We start from the raw sequence: 20,042 nt of genomic DNA on the forward strand, positions 1-20,042 counted from the left end.
AAAATGCAGTGTTATTAAATTCCCGAACAATCGCATAAGAATTCTAAGTCGTTCGTTTGTCTGTGTTGTCCGAGAGCAGTCGTGTTTACTGTTATCCCGTAGTCAACGCGGCAGAACCCGGTTCAGCCGAAAGCTTCCGTATAAACGAAAACAAAGCCGCAAGACGACCAAGTCACACGGCGGCAGTCGGAGAAAACAATGGCGCGCCGACCGGTTGGTTGGAATTTATTTATTCGGGAAGTGAACTACGGTCAGATGGGACAACAGATTCAGGGATCGATCGAAAAGGGCAAGGCAGTTTCAAATCATGTCAGATATTAAAGGAATAATATGCAAAGCAACAAAATGTTTCAAAACATTTTACGCTGTTACATGGACCCTTAGATAAAACTGGCGAGATGTGTTCGAGGGAACTTGGAAGGAAAAGAATTACAAATGGCGTCTTTAGAAACGAAGTTATCACAAGTAACGTCGTGGGTTGGGCCAACTGGCCCTTCCTTCCTTCCATCTATTCCTCGGTCGTCCCACATTTCTTCCGAAATGAAGCTCGAATCGAAAATTTGTTGCGGTCAGAACAAGGATGCTGGGATTGCGCACTAGAATTAAAGCTCGAAGGAAAGAATCCATGGGACGACCCAGAACAAGATGGTTCGGCCAGAAAACGACGAGAAGACGCGAAGGGCTGGCAAGAAGGCGTTGAGATCGGACGGACGCCAGCGCGTGCTTCGAGTCCGTGTCGCCTCGACGTCGATAGCGCGATTAAGGCTTCGACCGGGATGTTCTTTTGTTAAATCTTATGTGGTACCGCCTGATTCGACTTCTAATGGTTAAGTGAAGTGTTTTCTTCGCGGTACGGTCTGGATTCGTAAATATTATGAAGACGAGCTTCGGCTTCAAAGGGTTAACCAGCTGATTTTCGTAATGGTGAGGTGTAGTGTTTTCTTCGCGGTACGGACTGAATTCATAAATAATATTCAGACGATCTTCGGCTTCAAAGGGTTAAGGGCGTCGGAGATGGGAGGACGCCGCCCGTTGTTACTGTAGCGGCCACGCAGGACGACTTTTAAGCGTGGTCTCTCGACGGCTGGCACAGTTGCTTCCTTCCACATCCCTGCTCTTCGTCGCCCCTCGACCCGTTCGTCTCCTTCACATCTTCCATCTTGCAGATGGCCTTCGCCCCGCGAAGAAACACCAGTCGATGATTATTCTTCTGCACGAGGAGGATGTGACGTAGCCGTTGTGGGACGAGCAGGAAGTTCCAGCACTGCATGCGTGTCACTTCCTGTGCTACTGACGAGATAAGTCGCTGTCAAACCGGTCCCCTTGTGTATGTGACTGTCTGCCGAAATATCGGCACGCAAAGGAAAAGAATTCGTGCGTGGTTTATTTAACGATGCCTCGTCAACTGCGCTGGTTACATGACGTCTAGCGAGTTAACGAGTTGAGAAGGACGCGGTCGTTCTTATGCCATCAGTCGTCTGTTGTGACTGAATAAACTCAAGATGACCGCGCATAACAGAACCTTAACTTGTATATCAATGCTGTGCTTGGAGAAGCAGGCTCCGAACGCGAAGTTGGGATAAATCTACAATGATCCGAAGTTCGCTGTAGTCGCACGAACTAGACCAAGGAAGTCCATATCGGGACGTGTCCTAAATGAATCATTTGGTGACTCATTCACGCAGTTCTTGGTTCGTGTCCCAGACACGATTCAGATTCTCTGGAGCGTCGGGTCCAAAGGCACTGATAATGACGCATTTTATCTGTAGTCACCCAGAGCTAAAACCCTGCCCACCGTTGACTCGAATACTCTCCTCTTCTGACAACGCGTCCCAAGAGTTATTCTTCACTATTAACACATCGGCATAAGCGGCAGATTTTCTATTTATTTATGGAAAATTCACTGTTTCTACACAAGTCAAGTCTCTTTTGGATGTCACTGTGCCTTAAATGTGCGTTCGTGGGATCTGTTACGCAGGAATTTGAATGCGTGGCCTTCGTTAACACGATGGTCAGAAACGGGAAGATACTCCGAGCTCACCAAAACTCAATTACGTGAGGTTAATCAAATTGTCCTTTTCTCGTCTATTAGTCGATTAAGAAGTGTGGCCTTGCACTCATTCGTTACAAATTCCTTCAGGCTCAACGAACTTACAGGTCTGTCGTAAATAATAAGCCTAATGTGGTATTGTCTGTCTGTCTGTGTGTGTGTGTAGAGACGTAAGACGTTCGACGTTTTAACTGGGATGAAAATTTTGATCGTGGTTTTCTGGGTTATGTAGGAGATTATGAATGTTCCAGAGGGACATCGCGACCATCTTCAGGGTAGCAGTGTCTCGCTGTTGCTACGCGTTCCCATAGATAAGTTACGTCACTCGACCTGAGTGGCCTTGAAGCAGTGATTAGCACTTGAACACATCGCCAGGACGGCAAATATTTGGTGTCGGGACAACGAGAAACGCCTTTCAAGGCTGCGAGTGTGACGTCGCACTGCCGTTGCGAAAGGGGCCCTTTGGTCGCCGAAATTACTCGACGTGTTGCAGAAATTGGTCTCGAACTCTCGCTTAGGAAGCCAATCGCTCACTGCACTCATCGGCGGGGCTCTCCCCGTTGTTTTGTACGGGCGTTTAAGGAAAGCACGTGGCCTGAGGGAGGTGTAACGACCAGTGAGGACGAGATGGGCGGGACATGTAGAACGGAGAGAAAATCACACATACATGTGTACTCAGTTATAGTCGAATAGTCTGAAAGAATGAGACATGGGCGATGTTGGTGCCCCGGAGTCTGCTATAAATTAACCGACGTTTCAAAGGTGCTTGCTGCCTCCATCGTCAAGGTGATGAGTCGAAAATTGGATTGGATTTAACTGGTTCAGAACAGAGCCCAAAGGCGCAAGAAATTTCATGACCAGCTAAGCAACTGATGGACCCCGGATAACGAAGAGTCAGACCGCGCGCTGAATGATTGGCTGCCATTCAACACCGTAGCCGCGGTGGGAACGTTCTATTTTTGAGTTGCCAAGAAACCAGCGGCGCATTGAGGTCGGACGAACCTCCGCATCCCTTGAAATCTGCGCGCACACGAAACAACTGCAGCCGAACGAACGTTCACCTACGACGTGCCACAACTTTCGAATACAGGTTATGCAAAAATGCAGTAACTAGCCCAGACACTAATAAATTATCCCCGGGTTAAAGTCGCGCGTCAGTCTTGATGCGAGTTAAATTTATGGCAGTGAGGCCGAAGACGGCCATCTCGAAGCAACTGTAACCTGAAGTGACGATTTGTGGATGGAACGACGATGTTGAAGTGAATCAGAACAAATCTGCAAGGAATCCCTTCTGCTCTGTGTATTTATTTACTCGGCCGAGAACTTCTCTGAAGTACGGATTTTAAAACCTCATCTCCGTGTCGACAAAAGCCGGTCTGAGCTCATCCGGTTCCGCCCAGTTTGGTTTACAATACCAGATTTTGTGGTTTCGGCGACGAAGGATGTAGAGAGACGGACGGTACTTAAGTCAATGCGGCGTCCTCGTAATTGATTTTGTAGCTCGGGTGAGGGAGGCACAGTTGGAAAGCTGCCCCTCGAAAGACCACAAAGAAGACCTCTTCATCAGCTGGTTCTGTCCCGCTGCCAGATGATACGAGGGTGGAGGCTACGTACCGGAAAGGGAACTGACTACGAGGGTTAAGGCTAAAGCATTGTTCCGAGGTGGATAGCCCCAACTGGTACTCTTGCGGATCTGGAAGGTCCATCGCAGGATTCCAATTATCCCTATCCTGAAGCAGATGAATCCAGCTGGATCCACGCACCCTGTAGAAATACTATTACCCTATTTAATATTATGCTCCCATTTATGCCTTGAAGTCTCAAGCAATTTTACCTTTCAGTTTTTCCGATAAAAATTTTGTGTGCATTTATCACATGCAATGCAGCGTCGAATGACAAATGGAGTGTGGACGCAGCTTTATCAAAAACGTTGGGATTTCTGGCTTTAGGGTCGTCGGTGTAACCCGAGACCTCGGAATAAGAAGTACGAGTCGAGAAACACTGCGTGAGAAATTGTGTTTCTTTTCCACAGGCTTTACCAAAGTGTTCTGATTGGCCTGAATTCGGAAAGAGCTTGGCGGGGGAGTTGGCTACCCCGTCGCGTACTTTCCAGGTTTTAAATAGCGCCCGACTATCCACGCTCCGGTTGGGAAACCCGACAGTTGGAAAACTGGAAAGGAGCCAGATTATTAGGCGAAAAAAGGGAGACGCTACTTTTCCAACGCAAATTTTGTAAGACGGAAATTTCCCCCTCCGACAAATCATACATAAACCAGCGTAAAGGCCCAGGTGGAAATCGTGTTGGCTGCTAATTCTCGATTCCTTTTCCAATGATATCAACCTTATTCTTGCAAGATTTACACTTGCCGAAGGTCTAGTAATTCAGCTGCAGGAGACCGGAATCCGACGCCACACTTCTGCCCTTGTGCGGCGACACTGGACTTAAGTCTGACTCGGAAAGCCGCGGGGTTTGCAAAGAAAGCCTCTCGCAAAATTAAGGTACGAATGTCGGAGAAAAAAAATAATGTTTAATGAACCACTTTTTATTACTTACATTCTGATTTTATACACACATTGAAAATATAAATCAGTGAATTCTACGTAATATCAATGTTTTGGAAGCGACTACTACGATAACCATAACCTTCTCTCTGACGCAAGGCAATTTGCATAGTGACCTTGAATAATTGCAGAGCCGCGTTTATGAAATATCACAGGTGGAGACTACAGTGAAAATTAGCAGCTCTGGCCTGGCCTAGGCAAGCACGCAGCAAATCTGGGAATGTGGAAGTGCCAACATAAAAGCAGCTAATGAATTTTATCCTTGCCAAAACAGAAAGTGCTACCACCTTCGAGAATTAAAATTCGCTTACGTCCTCTCCCATTTTCATCTTTGGCACGCGCATTTCATACAAATGTTTGCTAGTAACAAACGCAGCATCCAGGATTAGTCTCAAATTATTCTAATGAAATAAATAGAGAACGAGAGATAAGTAAGACTCATGCGAACTACACAACACATGTTCAATAATTTACTTATATTTGGTAATGAAACAGTTCACTGAACTGAATTAGATCAGCGTCTAACTAGAGTTCTCAACTTGTGGTTGAGGTGGCGCCTTGGAGTCTGTGTTTTCAGGAGCAGGGACTTCCCCTGCCTCATCTTCAGCCACAGACGCAACTTTCTCGCCACCTTCGCCTGCCCGCGGTTCCTGTTCGCCCACTTCCGCCGGAACCAGCTCACTCACTTCACCGGATTTAACCTCCGCGCCCTCACTGATCTGCTGCTCGAGGGGCTTCGCCGTCACAGCCCGCGAAACTCTATCGTCCTCGGCCGGCACTACTTCCATCGCGCCCTCGGCAGGAGTTTCTTCCGTCGCCGTGCCTTCTGAAGCCTCGCACGGCTGACATGCTTCTCCGATGTCCATGGCCGCCTCTTTGTTTTCTTCAGGCACAGGAACTTTCCCTTCGAGCAGACTAATGCACCCCTGAATGGTTCGGATGGCCTCTTTGCGTGCCTGACGCACGTCGTGTCTGCCTTCCGTAACGATGTCATCGAGCTTCAAGAGGTTTCTTGTCAGCATTTCGTCAAGGTAGACGTACTCCTTGTCCCTCCTCGAGAGGCCAGAGAACTTGTTCACCTGGGCCTGCAACTCCTCCACATCTTTTTGTATGGTTTGGACTCGGGAAATGGCGTCGCTGGCCGCAGGAGCCTCGGGCTGCTGCTGCTGTTTGGGAGACGACGGCTGTTGAAAATTTCTACCGCCTTCTGGTGGTTGGTGCTGAGGGTAGAACTGCCGCTGCGAAGCGAACTGAGGGGGTCGACCAAAGCCGTGTGGCGATTCTTGGGGAGGGAACGCCTGCTCCGCTCCAGGCTGCGGAACCTGTGATGAGAAGACCCGCTCTACATTCTCTGGCCCGACGTTCCTGGGAAGTATCGGCTCATCTCTTCCCTCAACAAAAATCGGAATGTGTCTCACATTCCCGGTATGTGCCTGTTTTGTAGATGTGGCCGGCTGTGGCTGTGGCTGTGGTTGTTTTGGTGCCACCGGCGGTTTCCCATGGCTTTCTGAAGTAACAGTCCCTGGACCAGCAACTGACGCCGGGTCTGCAGGGTTAACCGGATTGATCTCAATGCGAGACACGTAGCGCTGCGGCTGCTGTGAACGGTTGTCAGGCGGTGCAGACATTGACCTTTGACCGCGACCTTGTTTCTCTTGCTCAGATTCATGCTGCTGCTGTCCAAGGTCAACCGTATTCCTCAGTCCATGTTGAGGAATGTTTCCCTGACGAGATCGCCCACGAAGGGGACCTGGTTCCTCCCCCTGTTCCTGGTGTTCACTACTGGAACTGCTGGCACCACTGGCCTGGCTTCGGGCATCGTCGTCTCCTGATCCTGACCCGCGTCGCTTCCGTCCCCACGTATGGGCGCCTCCCATCTCGCCGGCCCATGGCGGACATCGCAAGTGATCGGCAAATTCTGGGTGACGCTGTGCCAAGTCGTCCAAATGTGACCTTATGTCCTGACGCCCTCTAGACATCGTGTCGTCTTCAAACGGGAATCCAGTCTGCAAGTGTAAAAACATCACGGTAAGTTTTGTTTTGTCTTCCACACACTTCACATGAGGTCTTTAACATATGCAAGAACCATCTTAGTGGACCGTAGATTACTAACCACTGAATGCATGTACAAGGGATTTCAAATTTTATACTCGCATCTAAAAATACTAGAAAGAAGTCAGTGGTACTGTGACTGGATGTGGGGCTGGCTCTTTCGCTAATCCAGTTCCCCAGCCAAAAAGCACTAGTACAAGTGCACTGACTGAGAATGTGGAGCGATACCTTCACTCCCCCATACATCTTTATGGCATCGTGCTTAATTAAACACAGGGGCAACTCTGAAAATGCAAAAAAGGGCGTGGCAATGTTATTTGTGAGCTGCTACCGCGTCCAAATTTTAAAGCCACTGAGCTCCTCAGAGAGAAAGGCCACAGGTCCCTTGCCACTAAATATTTATAGTTACCGTGTCCATGTTGTCAGATGTAAAAGCGTGCAATATATATATATAGAACTGTCTTCATTATTTAATTCCACGTTTATTAAAATAGCTATCAATTAAAATAGCAAATAATTTCATATTCCGAAGTTGCGTTTACATTCGAGACGCAAATCTACCTTAAATGAGCCTCGAAGCAACTATTTCGAGATGGCGCTTTTATGTTTCGTTACGAAAGAGACGAGAACCAGCGGAATGTTGCGCACGGCAAGCACGAGTGTGCCAAAAATAATTTGAACTCTCGTTCACGATGGATTCCATTGTGCTCGTATTTTGGGCTTAGTTTTACTACCAACTCAACAGCGCAATCCACTCGTGCATGAACAAATAATTTCCACTTTGCCCCCGTACGAAGACCTAAACAAAGACGCTACGCCCAGCGCATCGTTCACTTTTGCTTTCTGAATATTATGTACGTCACAAAACAGCTGGTAATTACATTTTAGCGTTGTCAAACCTAGGCTACACCCGTATTCTGTAATCGCACTCCCTAGACGAAGCAATTCCACTTGTAAATGTTAATCAACTTTAAACCTCTCCCCCCCTCTGCCATTTACGTTCCGTGCAACACGTAATACGAATGCAGACGACGACTGCCACGCATTTTATTAGTTTCGTTCCGAATTACGTTTAGACACGCACTTTTTAGTACACCAATTCATTCGGCGTAACCAACATTCTCTCTCTCCCACCTCTTACGTCGTAATTATTCAAGTGCTTAAGACGAACAAAACTCATACTTACTCCTTGCAAGTTAATGTTCATAAATTCCGGGAAGGGAGCACAGAAAATACGGAGCTTACGGCCTGGATAAACGTACGCACAGCCGAAACCTTAATTAACACGCCGTGCGACAGGTTCCTTCATTTCACACGAATTACAAGAACACAAAACGAAAGACCGTACTTCGATCCTCGGCATAAACACTTCCGAAAACAACTTTAATGCTACCCATCCCGGAAAAAGGTAGACCACGTACAGATTAGAGGACAGGCTCCCGTTGATCTCCAGCTCTCAAATCCTGCACTGCATACAAAGTACACCCAGGCATTGCGACACCGAAAAACCGAGTATCCTGGCCAGAAACTATATTCAGCAGCACGAGAAGCGCGTAACCGCAATTGCTGCTTCGCGTTTACGAATGCCGCGTTCCCTTCTCAATCAATAAGTTAAACTAGGAACTTCTGCCTAAATGATGTCCACTTTCTACGCATCGCTTGTGCCCTCACACAGCACGCGCGCCTGATAGCTAGACAACCCAACTGACTGCTGCGCACTGTGTGCTATCGCACACATGGCACTTAACCTTAAAACTAACGCTAAACTATACAATGATTTAAATAGAACAGGTCCTTGTTGAATATGTGCATCCCAATTTATTCAGATTCGAGACTCATCCGCCTCGACAATTCCTTTGTGACGAGAGACGCCACTCAGAAACGAGAGAGAAAATTGGTAACTCACTTTCCCTCTATTAATAAACAAGGCCGCCGTACCAATTAAACGATCGCTGGCCAAACGCCTGATACAAAAACAAACATGTCGCAAAGCAAATTCCTCAATATCCTGAGAGCCTACCGGATACTGCTGTGCTGCAAACTGGAAATAATCCGGTGACGTATCCACGATTACTGGGGGTTCCATTTCACACTCTCACTTTCACCGCCTGCCACTTCGCAACTGATCGTGCAATCGCGGCGGTTTCCTTTAAATACTTATTGCAGTCATTTATGGGCGTTTATTCAAGGTCTTGTGGACAGACGCGATCTTTCTAGAAAGAATTCGGGGGGGGGGGGCAGTAGGCTACCCTGCAAACGCCATCCTACGCGAATCTTTCATCGCGAATGAAAGGTCCACAAACCTCACACGGGTATGCTGAGTCACTCGTCAGCCATTTTTGGAGAGTGAGCGAGGAGTCATCGAACAGCTGATTGGCTCAGTCATAACACTACACAAACTGAAAGGCACAAATGCAAACCACAACACATTACGGTTCAAGCGAAAAGTACGCTCTGTGTGCCACTGTTTCACTTCTTAGCCACGGCCAGTGCTGGAAGAGTTTCTTACAATAGGCCACGATATGCCGTCCTTCCATACCCATTTCGATCTAATACAAAGTAAACTGGCAAATTTACAGACTTTTCAGTATTTAAATATCAGAAAATATTTAACGAAAATAAAATCGGAAGTGCGCGTCGAAATTTGGCGCTATAACACACTGGCATTTGTTACGCGCAAACTGACGAAAGTTTGGCTCTTGGTTTCAGAAACACAGTTCATATGCATCGAGGCCTTATATTAATATTTTCACCAGTTCGCAGAATTATTTCCGGATGCTGTTGTACAGCAAAATTGTCGTGAACAATGATCACCAACATCCTTTGTGACAAAGGAGGGGCTTCTATGAAAAACACCACCAAATGTTTCAAAATTTCTGGGCTTATCAAATAAAATTTACTCTAAACGCACGGAGGTAAGTTTTTTTTTGATCTCAAGGCGAGTATGACGATGACGGCAGTAAGCATCTCTGAAACGTCGTCCAATTTTTACCAGACCACGCAGCGCAACATCCTAGAAGACAGCCACCTTAATTCATCAAGATGTTCGGCAACAATATCAAACGTTTCCAGATACCACTAGGCTTAGGTTTTCGCTCAAGACGTACGCATAAAAACATACATGTGTACCCTTCATAAAATGTGGCTTGCAGTGTTCCTATTTCTAATTTCGTATTCAGAGGGAAGCCCCTCCCCCGCCAACGAATTGCGTGTTTCGGTGCCAAACCTGAGTGTCAACAGAACAGCAGAAAAAATGTCACTGCTAAATGGACCAGGAGCAAATGGCATCGATGTTTTGCGAGGAATTAAACACTGAACACAGTAGTCCAATAGACAATACGAATTGCTAATCTGCCAAATAAAAGTAAATGCACATTAAGCAGTGACCTAAAGGGCATAATCAGCTTGAAAAAGAAATTATTTTGGTTATCCTGAAAGAGTGACCACAGTCACTGACATCATCCATGTACATCACAGTATTTACAAAGATAATTTTTTTTGGGGGGGGGGGGGAACTTCTTACACAGTCTGAGCCTTCAATGAGTGGTGTTAATGGTTTAAGTAGGTTTATTGGAGACTTTGTTAGAATTCCTTGAGATGTATGGCTTAAAAATAAAAGGCACAAATATCTGACACCAAAGTCAAATAGAAAAAAAAAGTATATGGCATCCAGTCCTGTAGGTGTTTACTGACATTTCAGATAAAATGTCCCTCACTGTAAACACCTAAATAACTATATGGCATCAGAGTGCAGAATATCACAATCAACATTTTCACCAACTTTTTAAAAATTGTGAAAGGTGGAAAATGTCAATATGTGAACAAGCATTCTTCATCTAATCTTGGAATCAAGCTAGAACACAGGGCCCAACTGTGAAGTGCTGTGCTTCTCAGTTTCTCAGAAAAGTGATTTGACCATCATGTGTGGTACAAGCCGAGGGTTTGGTATTTTAGTTATAAACTTGGGAAGGTGCCATGAAAAACATAGTTCACTAACCAACTCCCACATATCACACTGCAACAGAAACCAATAACCTTTAAAGGCACTGAAATTCGTTAATTCCATCTAAGAAATACCAGTAATCTGTTACAAAATTGAAATGAAAATAAATTCTCATTCATCTGAATTTTGGCTTTAGAATTTTGAATTCATCCACTGGTATCATTCAAAAAACAAAACAAAAAAAAACATCACGTTTATCTGTCAAAGGGATCTATACACCCGTGGCTACCATTCATTCTTAAATCAAGCCATTATAAGCAAAACATATCACAAAAATACTCTTATAAAAATTCTTCAGCTGGTGGAAATTTCTAGTCACACGTGTACAAAAAGCATCCGGAGAGAAACAATGAACGCATTTAAAAACAAATTTACACTAGATTCAAATCCAATATTACACCTACTTAATAGTTAACTGCCTTTTAATTATCTGGAAATCAATTACCGGGTCTTCCCATTGCAGAGTTTAACACACGTAAAGTATATCGAAATTGATTAAATAGCACATATTTAAAAGCAAAAGACAGTTTAGGCACTGGAATACCACCAAGTATACAAGTGCCTTTATTTATACACGAGCGTTCTACTTACTCTTGAAAATGGGCCAGTCATCGGTGTTGATCGCCATCTCGGACCATTATCAAAAAACATTTTTCTATCCTGATCAAGGTGTTCTTTTAATTCATTTAATATTTCATCGCCCGACTTACCACGTAATCGTTCACTTAGTCTTGGTTTATCACGAAACGAAAATGACATAACGTACACAGAACCGACAATCGGATTATATACTACACACACTCTGATACCTAGAATCTACGAGAACATTCTTCAATGCTTGTACTTGTTCAGCCAATGGAAGAGACGTTTAGAAACTGTATACTTTCTATCCAATGGACACAGGCGTTGTTCATAAACCCTTCGAGACAAGTTCATTGGCTAGGAATATTCGAGACTGTTGGAGAAGTGTCGGCAATGACATCGATTTATGAAAATCGAACGCACCACGGAATATCAACCCACAGATTTCTAATTCATGTTCAAGTTCCCCACAGATTTTCACCAACAAAATGACTTGAGAAAGAAACGCGATCATCATAGATAACATACGTAACGCGTGTTTAATTAATGTCACAGATTAGATCTATGATAATGATCTCTAAAGTCGATACGATTAATCGATAATTGTTTAAGTTAAAATATATTTTGTATATAATTTTTATAGGTTGTAGATTACATTTGAAAGGATTTGGCAGCTTGTGATTGAACTAATGTCATAAACCTTTAATTCTGTTACAAAAAACTGCTGCGAATTACGAAGGTACTTTATAAGGTGTTTAGGACGGGGTGTCATTATTGTCTAAGAACATTAACCTCCAAAGTCATTTGTTATTAATGCAGAATGAACATAAAGTTATTTTAAGTAGTCGTAAGTAATTTATAATGCAAGTTTTAAAATTAACATGTACATGATTAGAAAGAAAGCATTTTTAAATATGTGAAACGTCGTGTTTCGGTTAGGAGCCACATTAGAGAATGCTATTTCCATCAACAGCATGTTTCTCCAAAATGTTCATATCTACCTACAAGTTCACACGGCGTTACAACACAGAAAACTAACATTGACTTGAAGGTGTCTGTTTTTTGGCATGTTGCACCACATAGTGTGCTAGAAATTTACAGACAGATTGGCAATCATTAACCTAATGTAGATACTGTGAGCACCTTTGACTCTTCGGTCAATTTGTACCAGACTACACAGTTCAACATCCAAGAAGACAGGCACATTTGTAAATTTGCACAGCGATGAGTATGAAGATGGCTGTCTTCTGGGTTGCATTGCCCTGATGGTGGAGGCAACAAGAACTTCCGTAACATTGGTAAACTTGTACCTGATTTCACATGTTACAACACAGAAGACAACCATCTATATCATCATATTTGTCATTGTTGTGAGAACCTGAATTCTCACCAATATTGAGAGATGACCACTGTGAGAACCTCAGATGTCATATTTTAAATTTTTATGGCATGTTTTATTAAGTTTCATTTCAATAGTTAATAATATTTAGGAATGTTAAAAGTATGTTTTTTACAGATGGCACCGTCTACACTTGATGTAACACACAAATTGTCATGCTGTGTGTGTGAAGAAAATTTAGAAACTGTCGCTTCTCTGCATTACCACCAAATGTGCTATCATACAACAGAAGAACTTTCACTGGCCTTATTGACTCTGAGAGGGCTTAAGTTGTTCGCAGGGAATCAAGAACAACCAACAGATAGTGAAGATGCTGTTCTCCAGACTGGTCTAGCCAAATATCCACATTTTCTTGTGAATCAAGACTTTGACAAGATGGACAGTGATTCAGAATCCACCGCAACAGCTGAATCATCAAAGTTGCAAGGTGCAATATCAACATTAGATGGTGAGAGTATTGTGGTACCTGTGGTTAGATTCTGTCATCAAACAAATACAAATGATGAAGTTCCATTAACCAACCATTCTGCTGATGAGTTCTCAGAAAGTAAATTAAGTGACATTAATATGACTCCATTAGGAAATGGGAGGAAACAGAAAACAAAGGTGGCTCTGAGGAAAAGAAAGAATGATGGTACAATTTCCAAAACTACCAAATTGTCAAAAAAAAATTGCAATCTGAAATTCAGGACAAAGCAATCCAATAAGAATAATGCTGACCAGAATACGGGAAACCTAATACTTACATGTCACAGTGATGATAATAAAACTGTCAGTAGCAAACCTGAAAATAGTTCAGATAATGATACTGATGCTGAAATGAAGAAATGTGCTTCAAGGCTGAATGGTATTGAAGGTTATGTCATTCCAACAAGGGAAAAATCCTGTGAAGGATTTTCTGCTATTTTTATAAAAAGTGATGTTGAAACTAATGGGTCAGAGGCTGGAAGTGCAGAGTCCCTAAATCTAACTCTTGACATACAGTGTACGGAAGAAAGTGGTAGCCTGTTGATCAGCACCCCAAATCAATGTAAGGCTGAAGAGCAGAGTCCCCTTCACAAACTGAGTTCTTGTTCATCCCTGTCTTCTGTTGATTACCTCCCTTCGCCAGATAATTCCCCACATCCTGAGTGTCATATCAAAGCAATAATTTCAAGATTGCCTAACATTATAATCCCTGATACTCACCAAAATTCCAATATGAAATCCCAAGGTAGGCGAACCAGTAGAAAGAAACAGAGAACCCCACGAAGGTATGTGAATGACAGCTACGTTTTGCCATCTCCTGTTTCAAAACACCACCATTCTAGTGTTCTCTATGATTATGGTAACAAACAACAGAGTAATGACTACTGCAAAGAGAATGTACAGTTTCAAGATTTCTTTGTTCCAAATGTAAAGTTAGAAAATGTTGTTGATGCAGAATGTGGCACCAGTCCTTTGGATATCTCTGAGAAAGAGGTACAGACAACCATGTTGACTCCATCTGATGATGATTCTGGGATACAGGTGGATGAACGGGAAAAGAAATGTACGAAGAATCATGTAGATGAGTGTATAAACAAAGAAACACAGACAGGGCTTCTCAGCATCACAACTCAGCGGTTGGCAGCTTACCGTAAACAGCCTTCGAGGAAGTGTCAGAAAGAACAGCTTAATAAAAAATTTGACACCAGTTGCAGCACAAATATGGTGCCACAGAAAGAAGTGCTTAAGAACACTATTTCTGGCACCTCAGAGAGATGCGTCTTTCTGTCACCATCATCACATTTCAACAAAAGTACCAACACTTCTGGTAGTGATGTGTTGGGAAATTCAAGAGTTACAGGACCTGAAACAGAAGGAAAAATGAATGTGTGGAATAAGAGCCTTATGAAGATTTACCCAAGAGGTATGACTGAACGTAGATTCTTCTGTGAACCTTGTGGCAAAGGCTACAAGAAGAAATCTCACCTGGAGCGACATGTTCGAGTTCACACAGGTGAACGTCCATTCCAGTGCTCACACTGTGAGAAGCGGTTTGCAGTGCGCTCGATACTAAAGCAGCATGTTAGAACGCATACAGGTGAGAAACCATACTGTTGCACAATTTGTCATCAGCGCTTTCCACAAAAGTCTGGACTCATGACTCATACCATGTTACACACAGGCAAACCATTTAAATGTGACCTCTGTGAAAAAGCATTTGTCTCGAACCACAAGCTTGTTCAGCATCTGAAGAGTCATGGTGGACCTCGCAAACACGTCTGTCCAACCTGTAGTACTGAATTCTTCACAGAAGGTGCACTGTTGCAGCACAAGCAGGCACATAGTCACAAGAATCCTCACTTGTGTATGATATGCGGGAACAGTTTTCAGCAGGAAACACTTCTTAAACTCCATTTGGATCAACATTTACACAAGTTCAATAGAATTGATGAACCAGCCTAACCCTAACATGCCTTCTTGGGCAGCTGTGATGTATTTTGTGTACAAATGGGGCTCTCAGAACACAAGTGGAGTAAGTGCAGAACAGTATTGAGCTTTTCTGTGCTTTCTTGACTAAATATCACTTGTGTTCTGAGTGCTCCAAATGTGAATGGCCTTTCTTTATTTTTATTCAGATACATATGGAACATATAATTCAGCATATGGCAGAAATGGCTTCCTTAGGTACAGCATTTGTTTTCCCTGTATAACATTAACAACTTGAGCTCTAGCAATTCATCCAACTAGTACTGTGACGTGTCATATCTCCTGGAACAGTAAAGGGTCAAGCTTAAAACTTTTTCTTGTGATAATATTACATATTATTTAAAGAATATGGTATTTCAGAATCTTTTTGTAACAGTTATGTGGCAAATGCAAAATTTATACTTCCCTTTTGTAGACTGGGATATGTCCCAATGTAACTTCACAGTTCTTTTCATGCTTCTAGCCTTTGCACTGCTCCGGGTGTGAGAGCAGTATTTGCTGAAATGTATGTGGTATAAATGAAGAAGGTCTTTTTAAAATACATCAAAGTTTTAAGCTAGTTTACATGCAAGTCATGAGGCATTTTCTGTGAATCAGGCATTCTCAACCCACTACCTGCGGGCTGCTTTTGGCCTGCCAGTATTTTTGTGTGGTCCACATACATTTTTGTAAATATTTACAGCATGAATAAGGCATATCATTTTAAGTAAATAATTAATTAAAGAACTAATCAGTAAGTTTGTTAAAGAAAATAATTGAATGTAAACCTATATGCAATAGAAAGTTTGTAGCATTTTAAATAAATTTACTTTATTTATATATAACCCATTAGCCTGCAAAGTAATTAGACAAAGTGAATGCAGCCCCAGGTATTAAGAGGTTGAGAACCCTTCCTTTAAACAGCCAGATTCCTACACTCTCAGGGGGCTAATCCCCCTTGTCACCATCATTGTGTGTGCAGAGTAGATTTTGATTTTAGGTTGGGTGGTCATTATGGTGAAACTGGCAAACAGCAAAAATTCTTTGTGTATTGCTGCTTTGTTGGTCATAAATAAGAAGGGAGATTTTGTTTTTGTGTGATGAGTATTTGTGGAACTCCGATATGAGACTTTGTCACAAAGAAGCAAACACGGTGGAAATCAGAACTTAAAGTCTACACAATTATTTTTGAGTACTGATGGTTGATGTGCCAAAATACTGTACATTTATTTTGCTTTAAACTTTCTGGAAGTGAATTTAGGTAAGTATATGAAGTTAACAGTTTATTTTAAATTTGACATTAGACTGATTTTATTTTAATATTGTGGCTAAGTCTCATGTGCAACAAGAAAATTGGTAGGAGTCAGATGACTTGAAGGAACACGTATCACTTTCTGATCTCTTGTTGATCACTTTGATCTGCAAGGGCCATGAATTATTTTGGTTTGAAGTGATAGAATGCAATTTACATCATACACATTTTAATTTTCTATTTTCTGTTTATTTAATTTTGTGGTGTGTTTAATTATGTCATAAAGGTTTGATTTCTGGAGGTTTATGGGCTGCTGTACAGAGCTAGCCACTTACCTGAGGTTAAATTCAAGTGGAACTTTGCCTCAGTGCCCCTAATGTGTGTTCATGGCATTGTTCTTTTTCTACCATTATGTAAATTCTGGCTAGCCTCATGTGGGTCTGGCCAGTTGATTTGTCAAGATAAGGAAATCAAAATGATCACATTGATTGGAAAATTGACAACCCATCAGTTTTTTTGTTTTTAACTGTCATGCAAAATCAGGTTTGTAAGTTAATATAATTGCTAGAAGGGTACAGACTTATTTTGTGTATCTAGTCCTGGAAGAGAAGCAAATTTTGGAATTTTATTTATGAAGTGTTGACATTCAGAAAATCAAATGTAATTTGATAATTAGAGCAGAGCTATGGAAATTATCTTACAGTTAACCTGTTTGTTTGGGATATTCAGGTTAATGTTCACAAAACAACATGGCAGACTGTCCAGAAAACAGGAATGAAGATTGTTTCTCAGGAAAGAAAATAGAATCTGTCAGTTTTCAGTTTACATTGCTATTGTGATACATTTGTAAAATAGTTATGTGTGTTCCTGATGTGCCCACCAGCTCCTGTTGAATCACAACATTCCTTAACTTCTCATAAGACAAAATCTGTCAGAACTGAAGACATTCTGGAACTCAGGAATTCAGATAGACTTACTAATTAGCAATTTTCTTCATGGAAAATAAAATTTGTTTGAAACCTGAAGCTTCCCAGATGTAACTTGTGGCTGTGGCTTCCGTGCTGCCTGGTAGACTTTAAAGGCTCTCCATAGTACATACATCAGTCAGCTTCCTTCTTGTACTCTAATTATGAAATTAAAATGTGTTGTGTTGTACAAGAAATACTCATTATCTTAATTTAATGTTATTTTTGTTCAAAACTGCAGTGATTGTAGGTAAAGTAGTAGTAGTCATTAATCAGAAGTTCTGTGGTTAATTATTTTTTCACTCAATGTATGTCAGACAGTATCCTTTTGATTTATTGTTCTTCCACACATACTTCTTCAGGAATTGTAGGAAATTTTTGGATTTCCAGTACTGATTGAAGAGAGACTAATATTTTCACAAGTCCTGCATAGAGATGTAAAAAACCTGCCAATTTGAGAGATTACTTTATATGTAGAGAGGCTATACAGTCTCATTTACAATTTATTTAGGTATAACTTAACATATTTTAACTTCAATGACTTGGGTTTCAAATGATTGGTAAGATTTTGTATCAAGTAGGGAAACTTTTTGCCATTAAGGACTAAAACAAGGTGTAGCAGAAGATGGCTGTCTTCTGGGTTGTTGGACCATGTAGTGTGGTAGAAGTTTATAAACGTTTCAGAGATCCTTGCTGCCTCCATCATCAGGGCTGTGTCTTATCAGCCTGGTGATGGAGACATCAAGAACCTCTGAAACGGTGGTAAACTCATACCAAACTGCACAGTACAACAATGCAAAAGACAGCCATCTTTGCACTCACCACCGTGAAAACCTCAAATCCTTCAAGGTGTAGCAGGTTCCTGTACTGCAAAGTGAAAGTAATCCAATGACTTATCCATGATCATCATACAAAGTATCTGTTGATACCACAGAAAACTATAATGTGAAAGTGCAGTGACTGCTTCATATTATGTTGATTCATATATTTATTTTATTAATTATAGCAGGGCTTCTCATAAGGTAATATAAACTTCTGTACTTTGCTCAGCAAAATTACAGAAGTCTATACATATGTTGGTATTCAGGAGCCTCTGTGTTTAAGTATGGACCATTTGTGATTATTTCTAATACAGTGTAAATTACCCACATCTCCCAAAGAGAAATCATGTCCGGGACCTGACATAACAGGGAGGGTTAGTGAAAATGACTTTCATTAATTTAGTGGTGTAATGGTTACAAACATTCTTGCTTCATACTAATAGATCCTGCACCTGGATTCTTGTTCCAAAGACTGCTTATTCCTGTTGTCAATTTTTGTGGTTTTTCTCATTCAATACAAATGAAATCCAACCAAACCAAACTTAAAATTTTGTTTAGAATTACTTTGTATTCACAAAGTCCTCATATTACAGGTACTGTCTTAGAGATGTTTGTAACAATCATAAATGAACCAAATAATGTTGGCATAAACCAACCATGCCAAGATCAGGAAATGTTGCTTCATATTTAGAGCAAGTAAAGAGAAAAATGTCTGTGTGAGAAGTTGAGTATTGTATGTAGTGAGATATTTTGTGGGCAAGCTTAATTGATATTAACAAACTGCCTTTTATAGTACAATATGGAGGCCAGACCTTCCAAGTAATGCAGACTAAGTTTAATCTATAAATTATAATCCAGAAGAGGTTATGAATCATGGTATATATTTTATCTAAAGTTTTATGTTACATGTTATGTATGAAAGAAAATATTACTGTTTATTATATTAATTATTATTATTAACAAACTGAAAATTCCTCTGTATGTAGTATAGTGTCACCATTTTCTTCACAATTAATTTTTGCAAACGTTTAAGTTTTGTTTATTTGTAAGTAGAAATAAGTAGTGAGTAACCAATGTTTATAAGTTTGGTACTCATATGCGGCTGCAATTTGAACCTTGGGCTCAGCATTTAATCAGACAATTTTGGCTATGTAAATAATTTAAGGCAAACTGGAGACAAAAGATTATTGTGTCACTTGTTTTCTGAACCTTCATATCCAGAATTCAGGTTATCTTGAAAAGATATTGAAGTTTCTGAATAAAAATCCAGCATATGGAGTGAATCTATGATTTTGTTGAGACGATACTGTCTTATAAAGCTGCTATGCATATATGTGAGACAGATCTGTAGTTTTATTGCTAACTGTGGCTATCATCGGTATTTTTGAAATATTTTATAACTAATGTAACATAAACATTTATTGAAGGATAATGTTTGTTTTGTTACAGTTAATGTGTTATGTAACATGTAGAAGATTCTGCTACTAAAATTGAATGTATGAAGGTCATTACATTTATAAACAAATTAGTTTTATATTATCCCATAATACAGTGATATAGAGGTGGAAAATGTTAATATTGAAGAGTGATATATTAATGGAAAATGTTAATATTGGAAAATAATGGATATAATTGGAATTCTTTAGTGAAGTTTATAAATTACTTTGCTCTTTATTATACAATTTTCTCCAGCCTTCTGTCACTTCGTCTTTTTCTCTCTGTAGCTTTTTAGGGACAGATATTCTCCTTTGCACCCTATTTTCAGACACACTCAATCTGTGTTCTCATAATATTAGGGGCCAAGTTTTACAACCATATAAAATTAAGCGGGAAATTTAAAGTTTTGCGTATTTTAATCGTCGTGTAGACAAGAAGGCAAAAGATGATTAACTACATGGCAGCAAGTGATATGCATGATTAATT

General features: G+C 41.3%; 2 protein-coding genes across 7 annotated transcripts; one reads left to right on the forward strand and one right to left on the reverse strand.

Annotated features, from left to right (window-relative positions):
- Positions 1-4,577: 4,577 nt before the first annotated feature.
- On the reverse strand, positions 4,578-11,571 carry stv (BAG domain-containing protein starvin). Of its 4 annotated transcripts, none has more exons than XM_022064273.2 (2): positions 11,259-11,571; positions 4,578-6,618 (listed from the first exon to the last, which is right to left on the reverse strand). In XM_022064273.2, the coding sequence occupies exons 1-2, from the start codon at positions 11,424-11,426 to the stop codon at positions 5,134-5,136; spliced, it is 1,653 nt and encodes a 550-aa protein (XP_021919965.1). In that variant the 5' UTR covers positions 11,427-11,571; the 3' UTR covers positions 4,578-5,133. The 4 variants fall into 4 exon arrangements, with proteins under 4 accessions (XP_021919965.1, XP_021919967.1, XP_021919968.1 ...); XM_022064275.2 differs by lacking the exon at positions 11,259-11,571 and adding an exon at positions 8,685-8,841; XM_022064276.2 differs by lacking the exon at positions 11,259-11,571 and adding an exon at positions 7,851-8,066.
- LOC147872833 (uncharacterized) lies at positions 6,502-19,658 on the forward strand. Of its 3 annotated transcripts, none has more exons than XM_087354807.1 (2): positions 6,502-6,640; positions 12,766-19,658. In XM_087354807.1, the coding sequence occupies exon 2, from the start codon at positions 12,766-12,768 to the stop codon at positions 15,076-15,078; it is 2,313 nt and encodes a 770-aa protein (XP_087210933.1). In that variant the 5' UTR covers positions 6,502-6,640; the 3' UTR covers positions 15,079-19,658. The 3 variants fall into 3 exon arrangements, with proteins under 3 accessions (XP_087210933.1, XP_087210932.1, XP_087210934.1); XM_087354806.1 differs by lacking the exon at positions 6,502-6,640 and adding an exon at positions 11,819-11,988; XM_087354808.1 differs by lacking the exon at positions 6,502-6,640 and adding an exon at positions 11,997-12,096.
- The last annotated feature ends 384 nt before the right edge of the window (positions 19,659-20,042 follow it).

The sequence above is a fragment of the Zootermopsis nevadensis genome, unplaced genomic scaffold (genome assembly GCF_977971745.1).
Source record: "Zootermopsis nevadensis isolate Lab colony 2312 unplaced genomic scaffold, Znev_1.0 Znev_ptg000024l, whole genome shotgun sequence".
In the NCBI taxonomy this organism is placed as follows: domain Eukaryota; kingdom Metazoa; phylum Arthropoda; class Insecta; order Blattodea; family Termopsidae; genus Zootermopsis; species Zootermopsis nevadensis.

Coding starts and splice junctions, on each gene's coding strand:
- LOC147872833 (XM_087354807.1), top strand. CDS start 12,766: ATGGCACCGTCTACACTTGATGTAACACACAAATTGTCATGCTGTGTG.
- stv (XM_022064273.2), bottom strand. CDS start 11,426: ATGTCATTTTCGTTTCGTGATAAACCAAGACTAAGTGAACGATTACGT. Junction 6,619..11,258: donor TGACTGGCCCATTTTCAAGA/GTAAGTAGAACG, acceptor TTACACTTGCAG/ACTGGATTCCCGTTTGAAGA.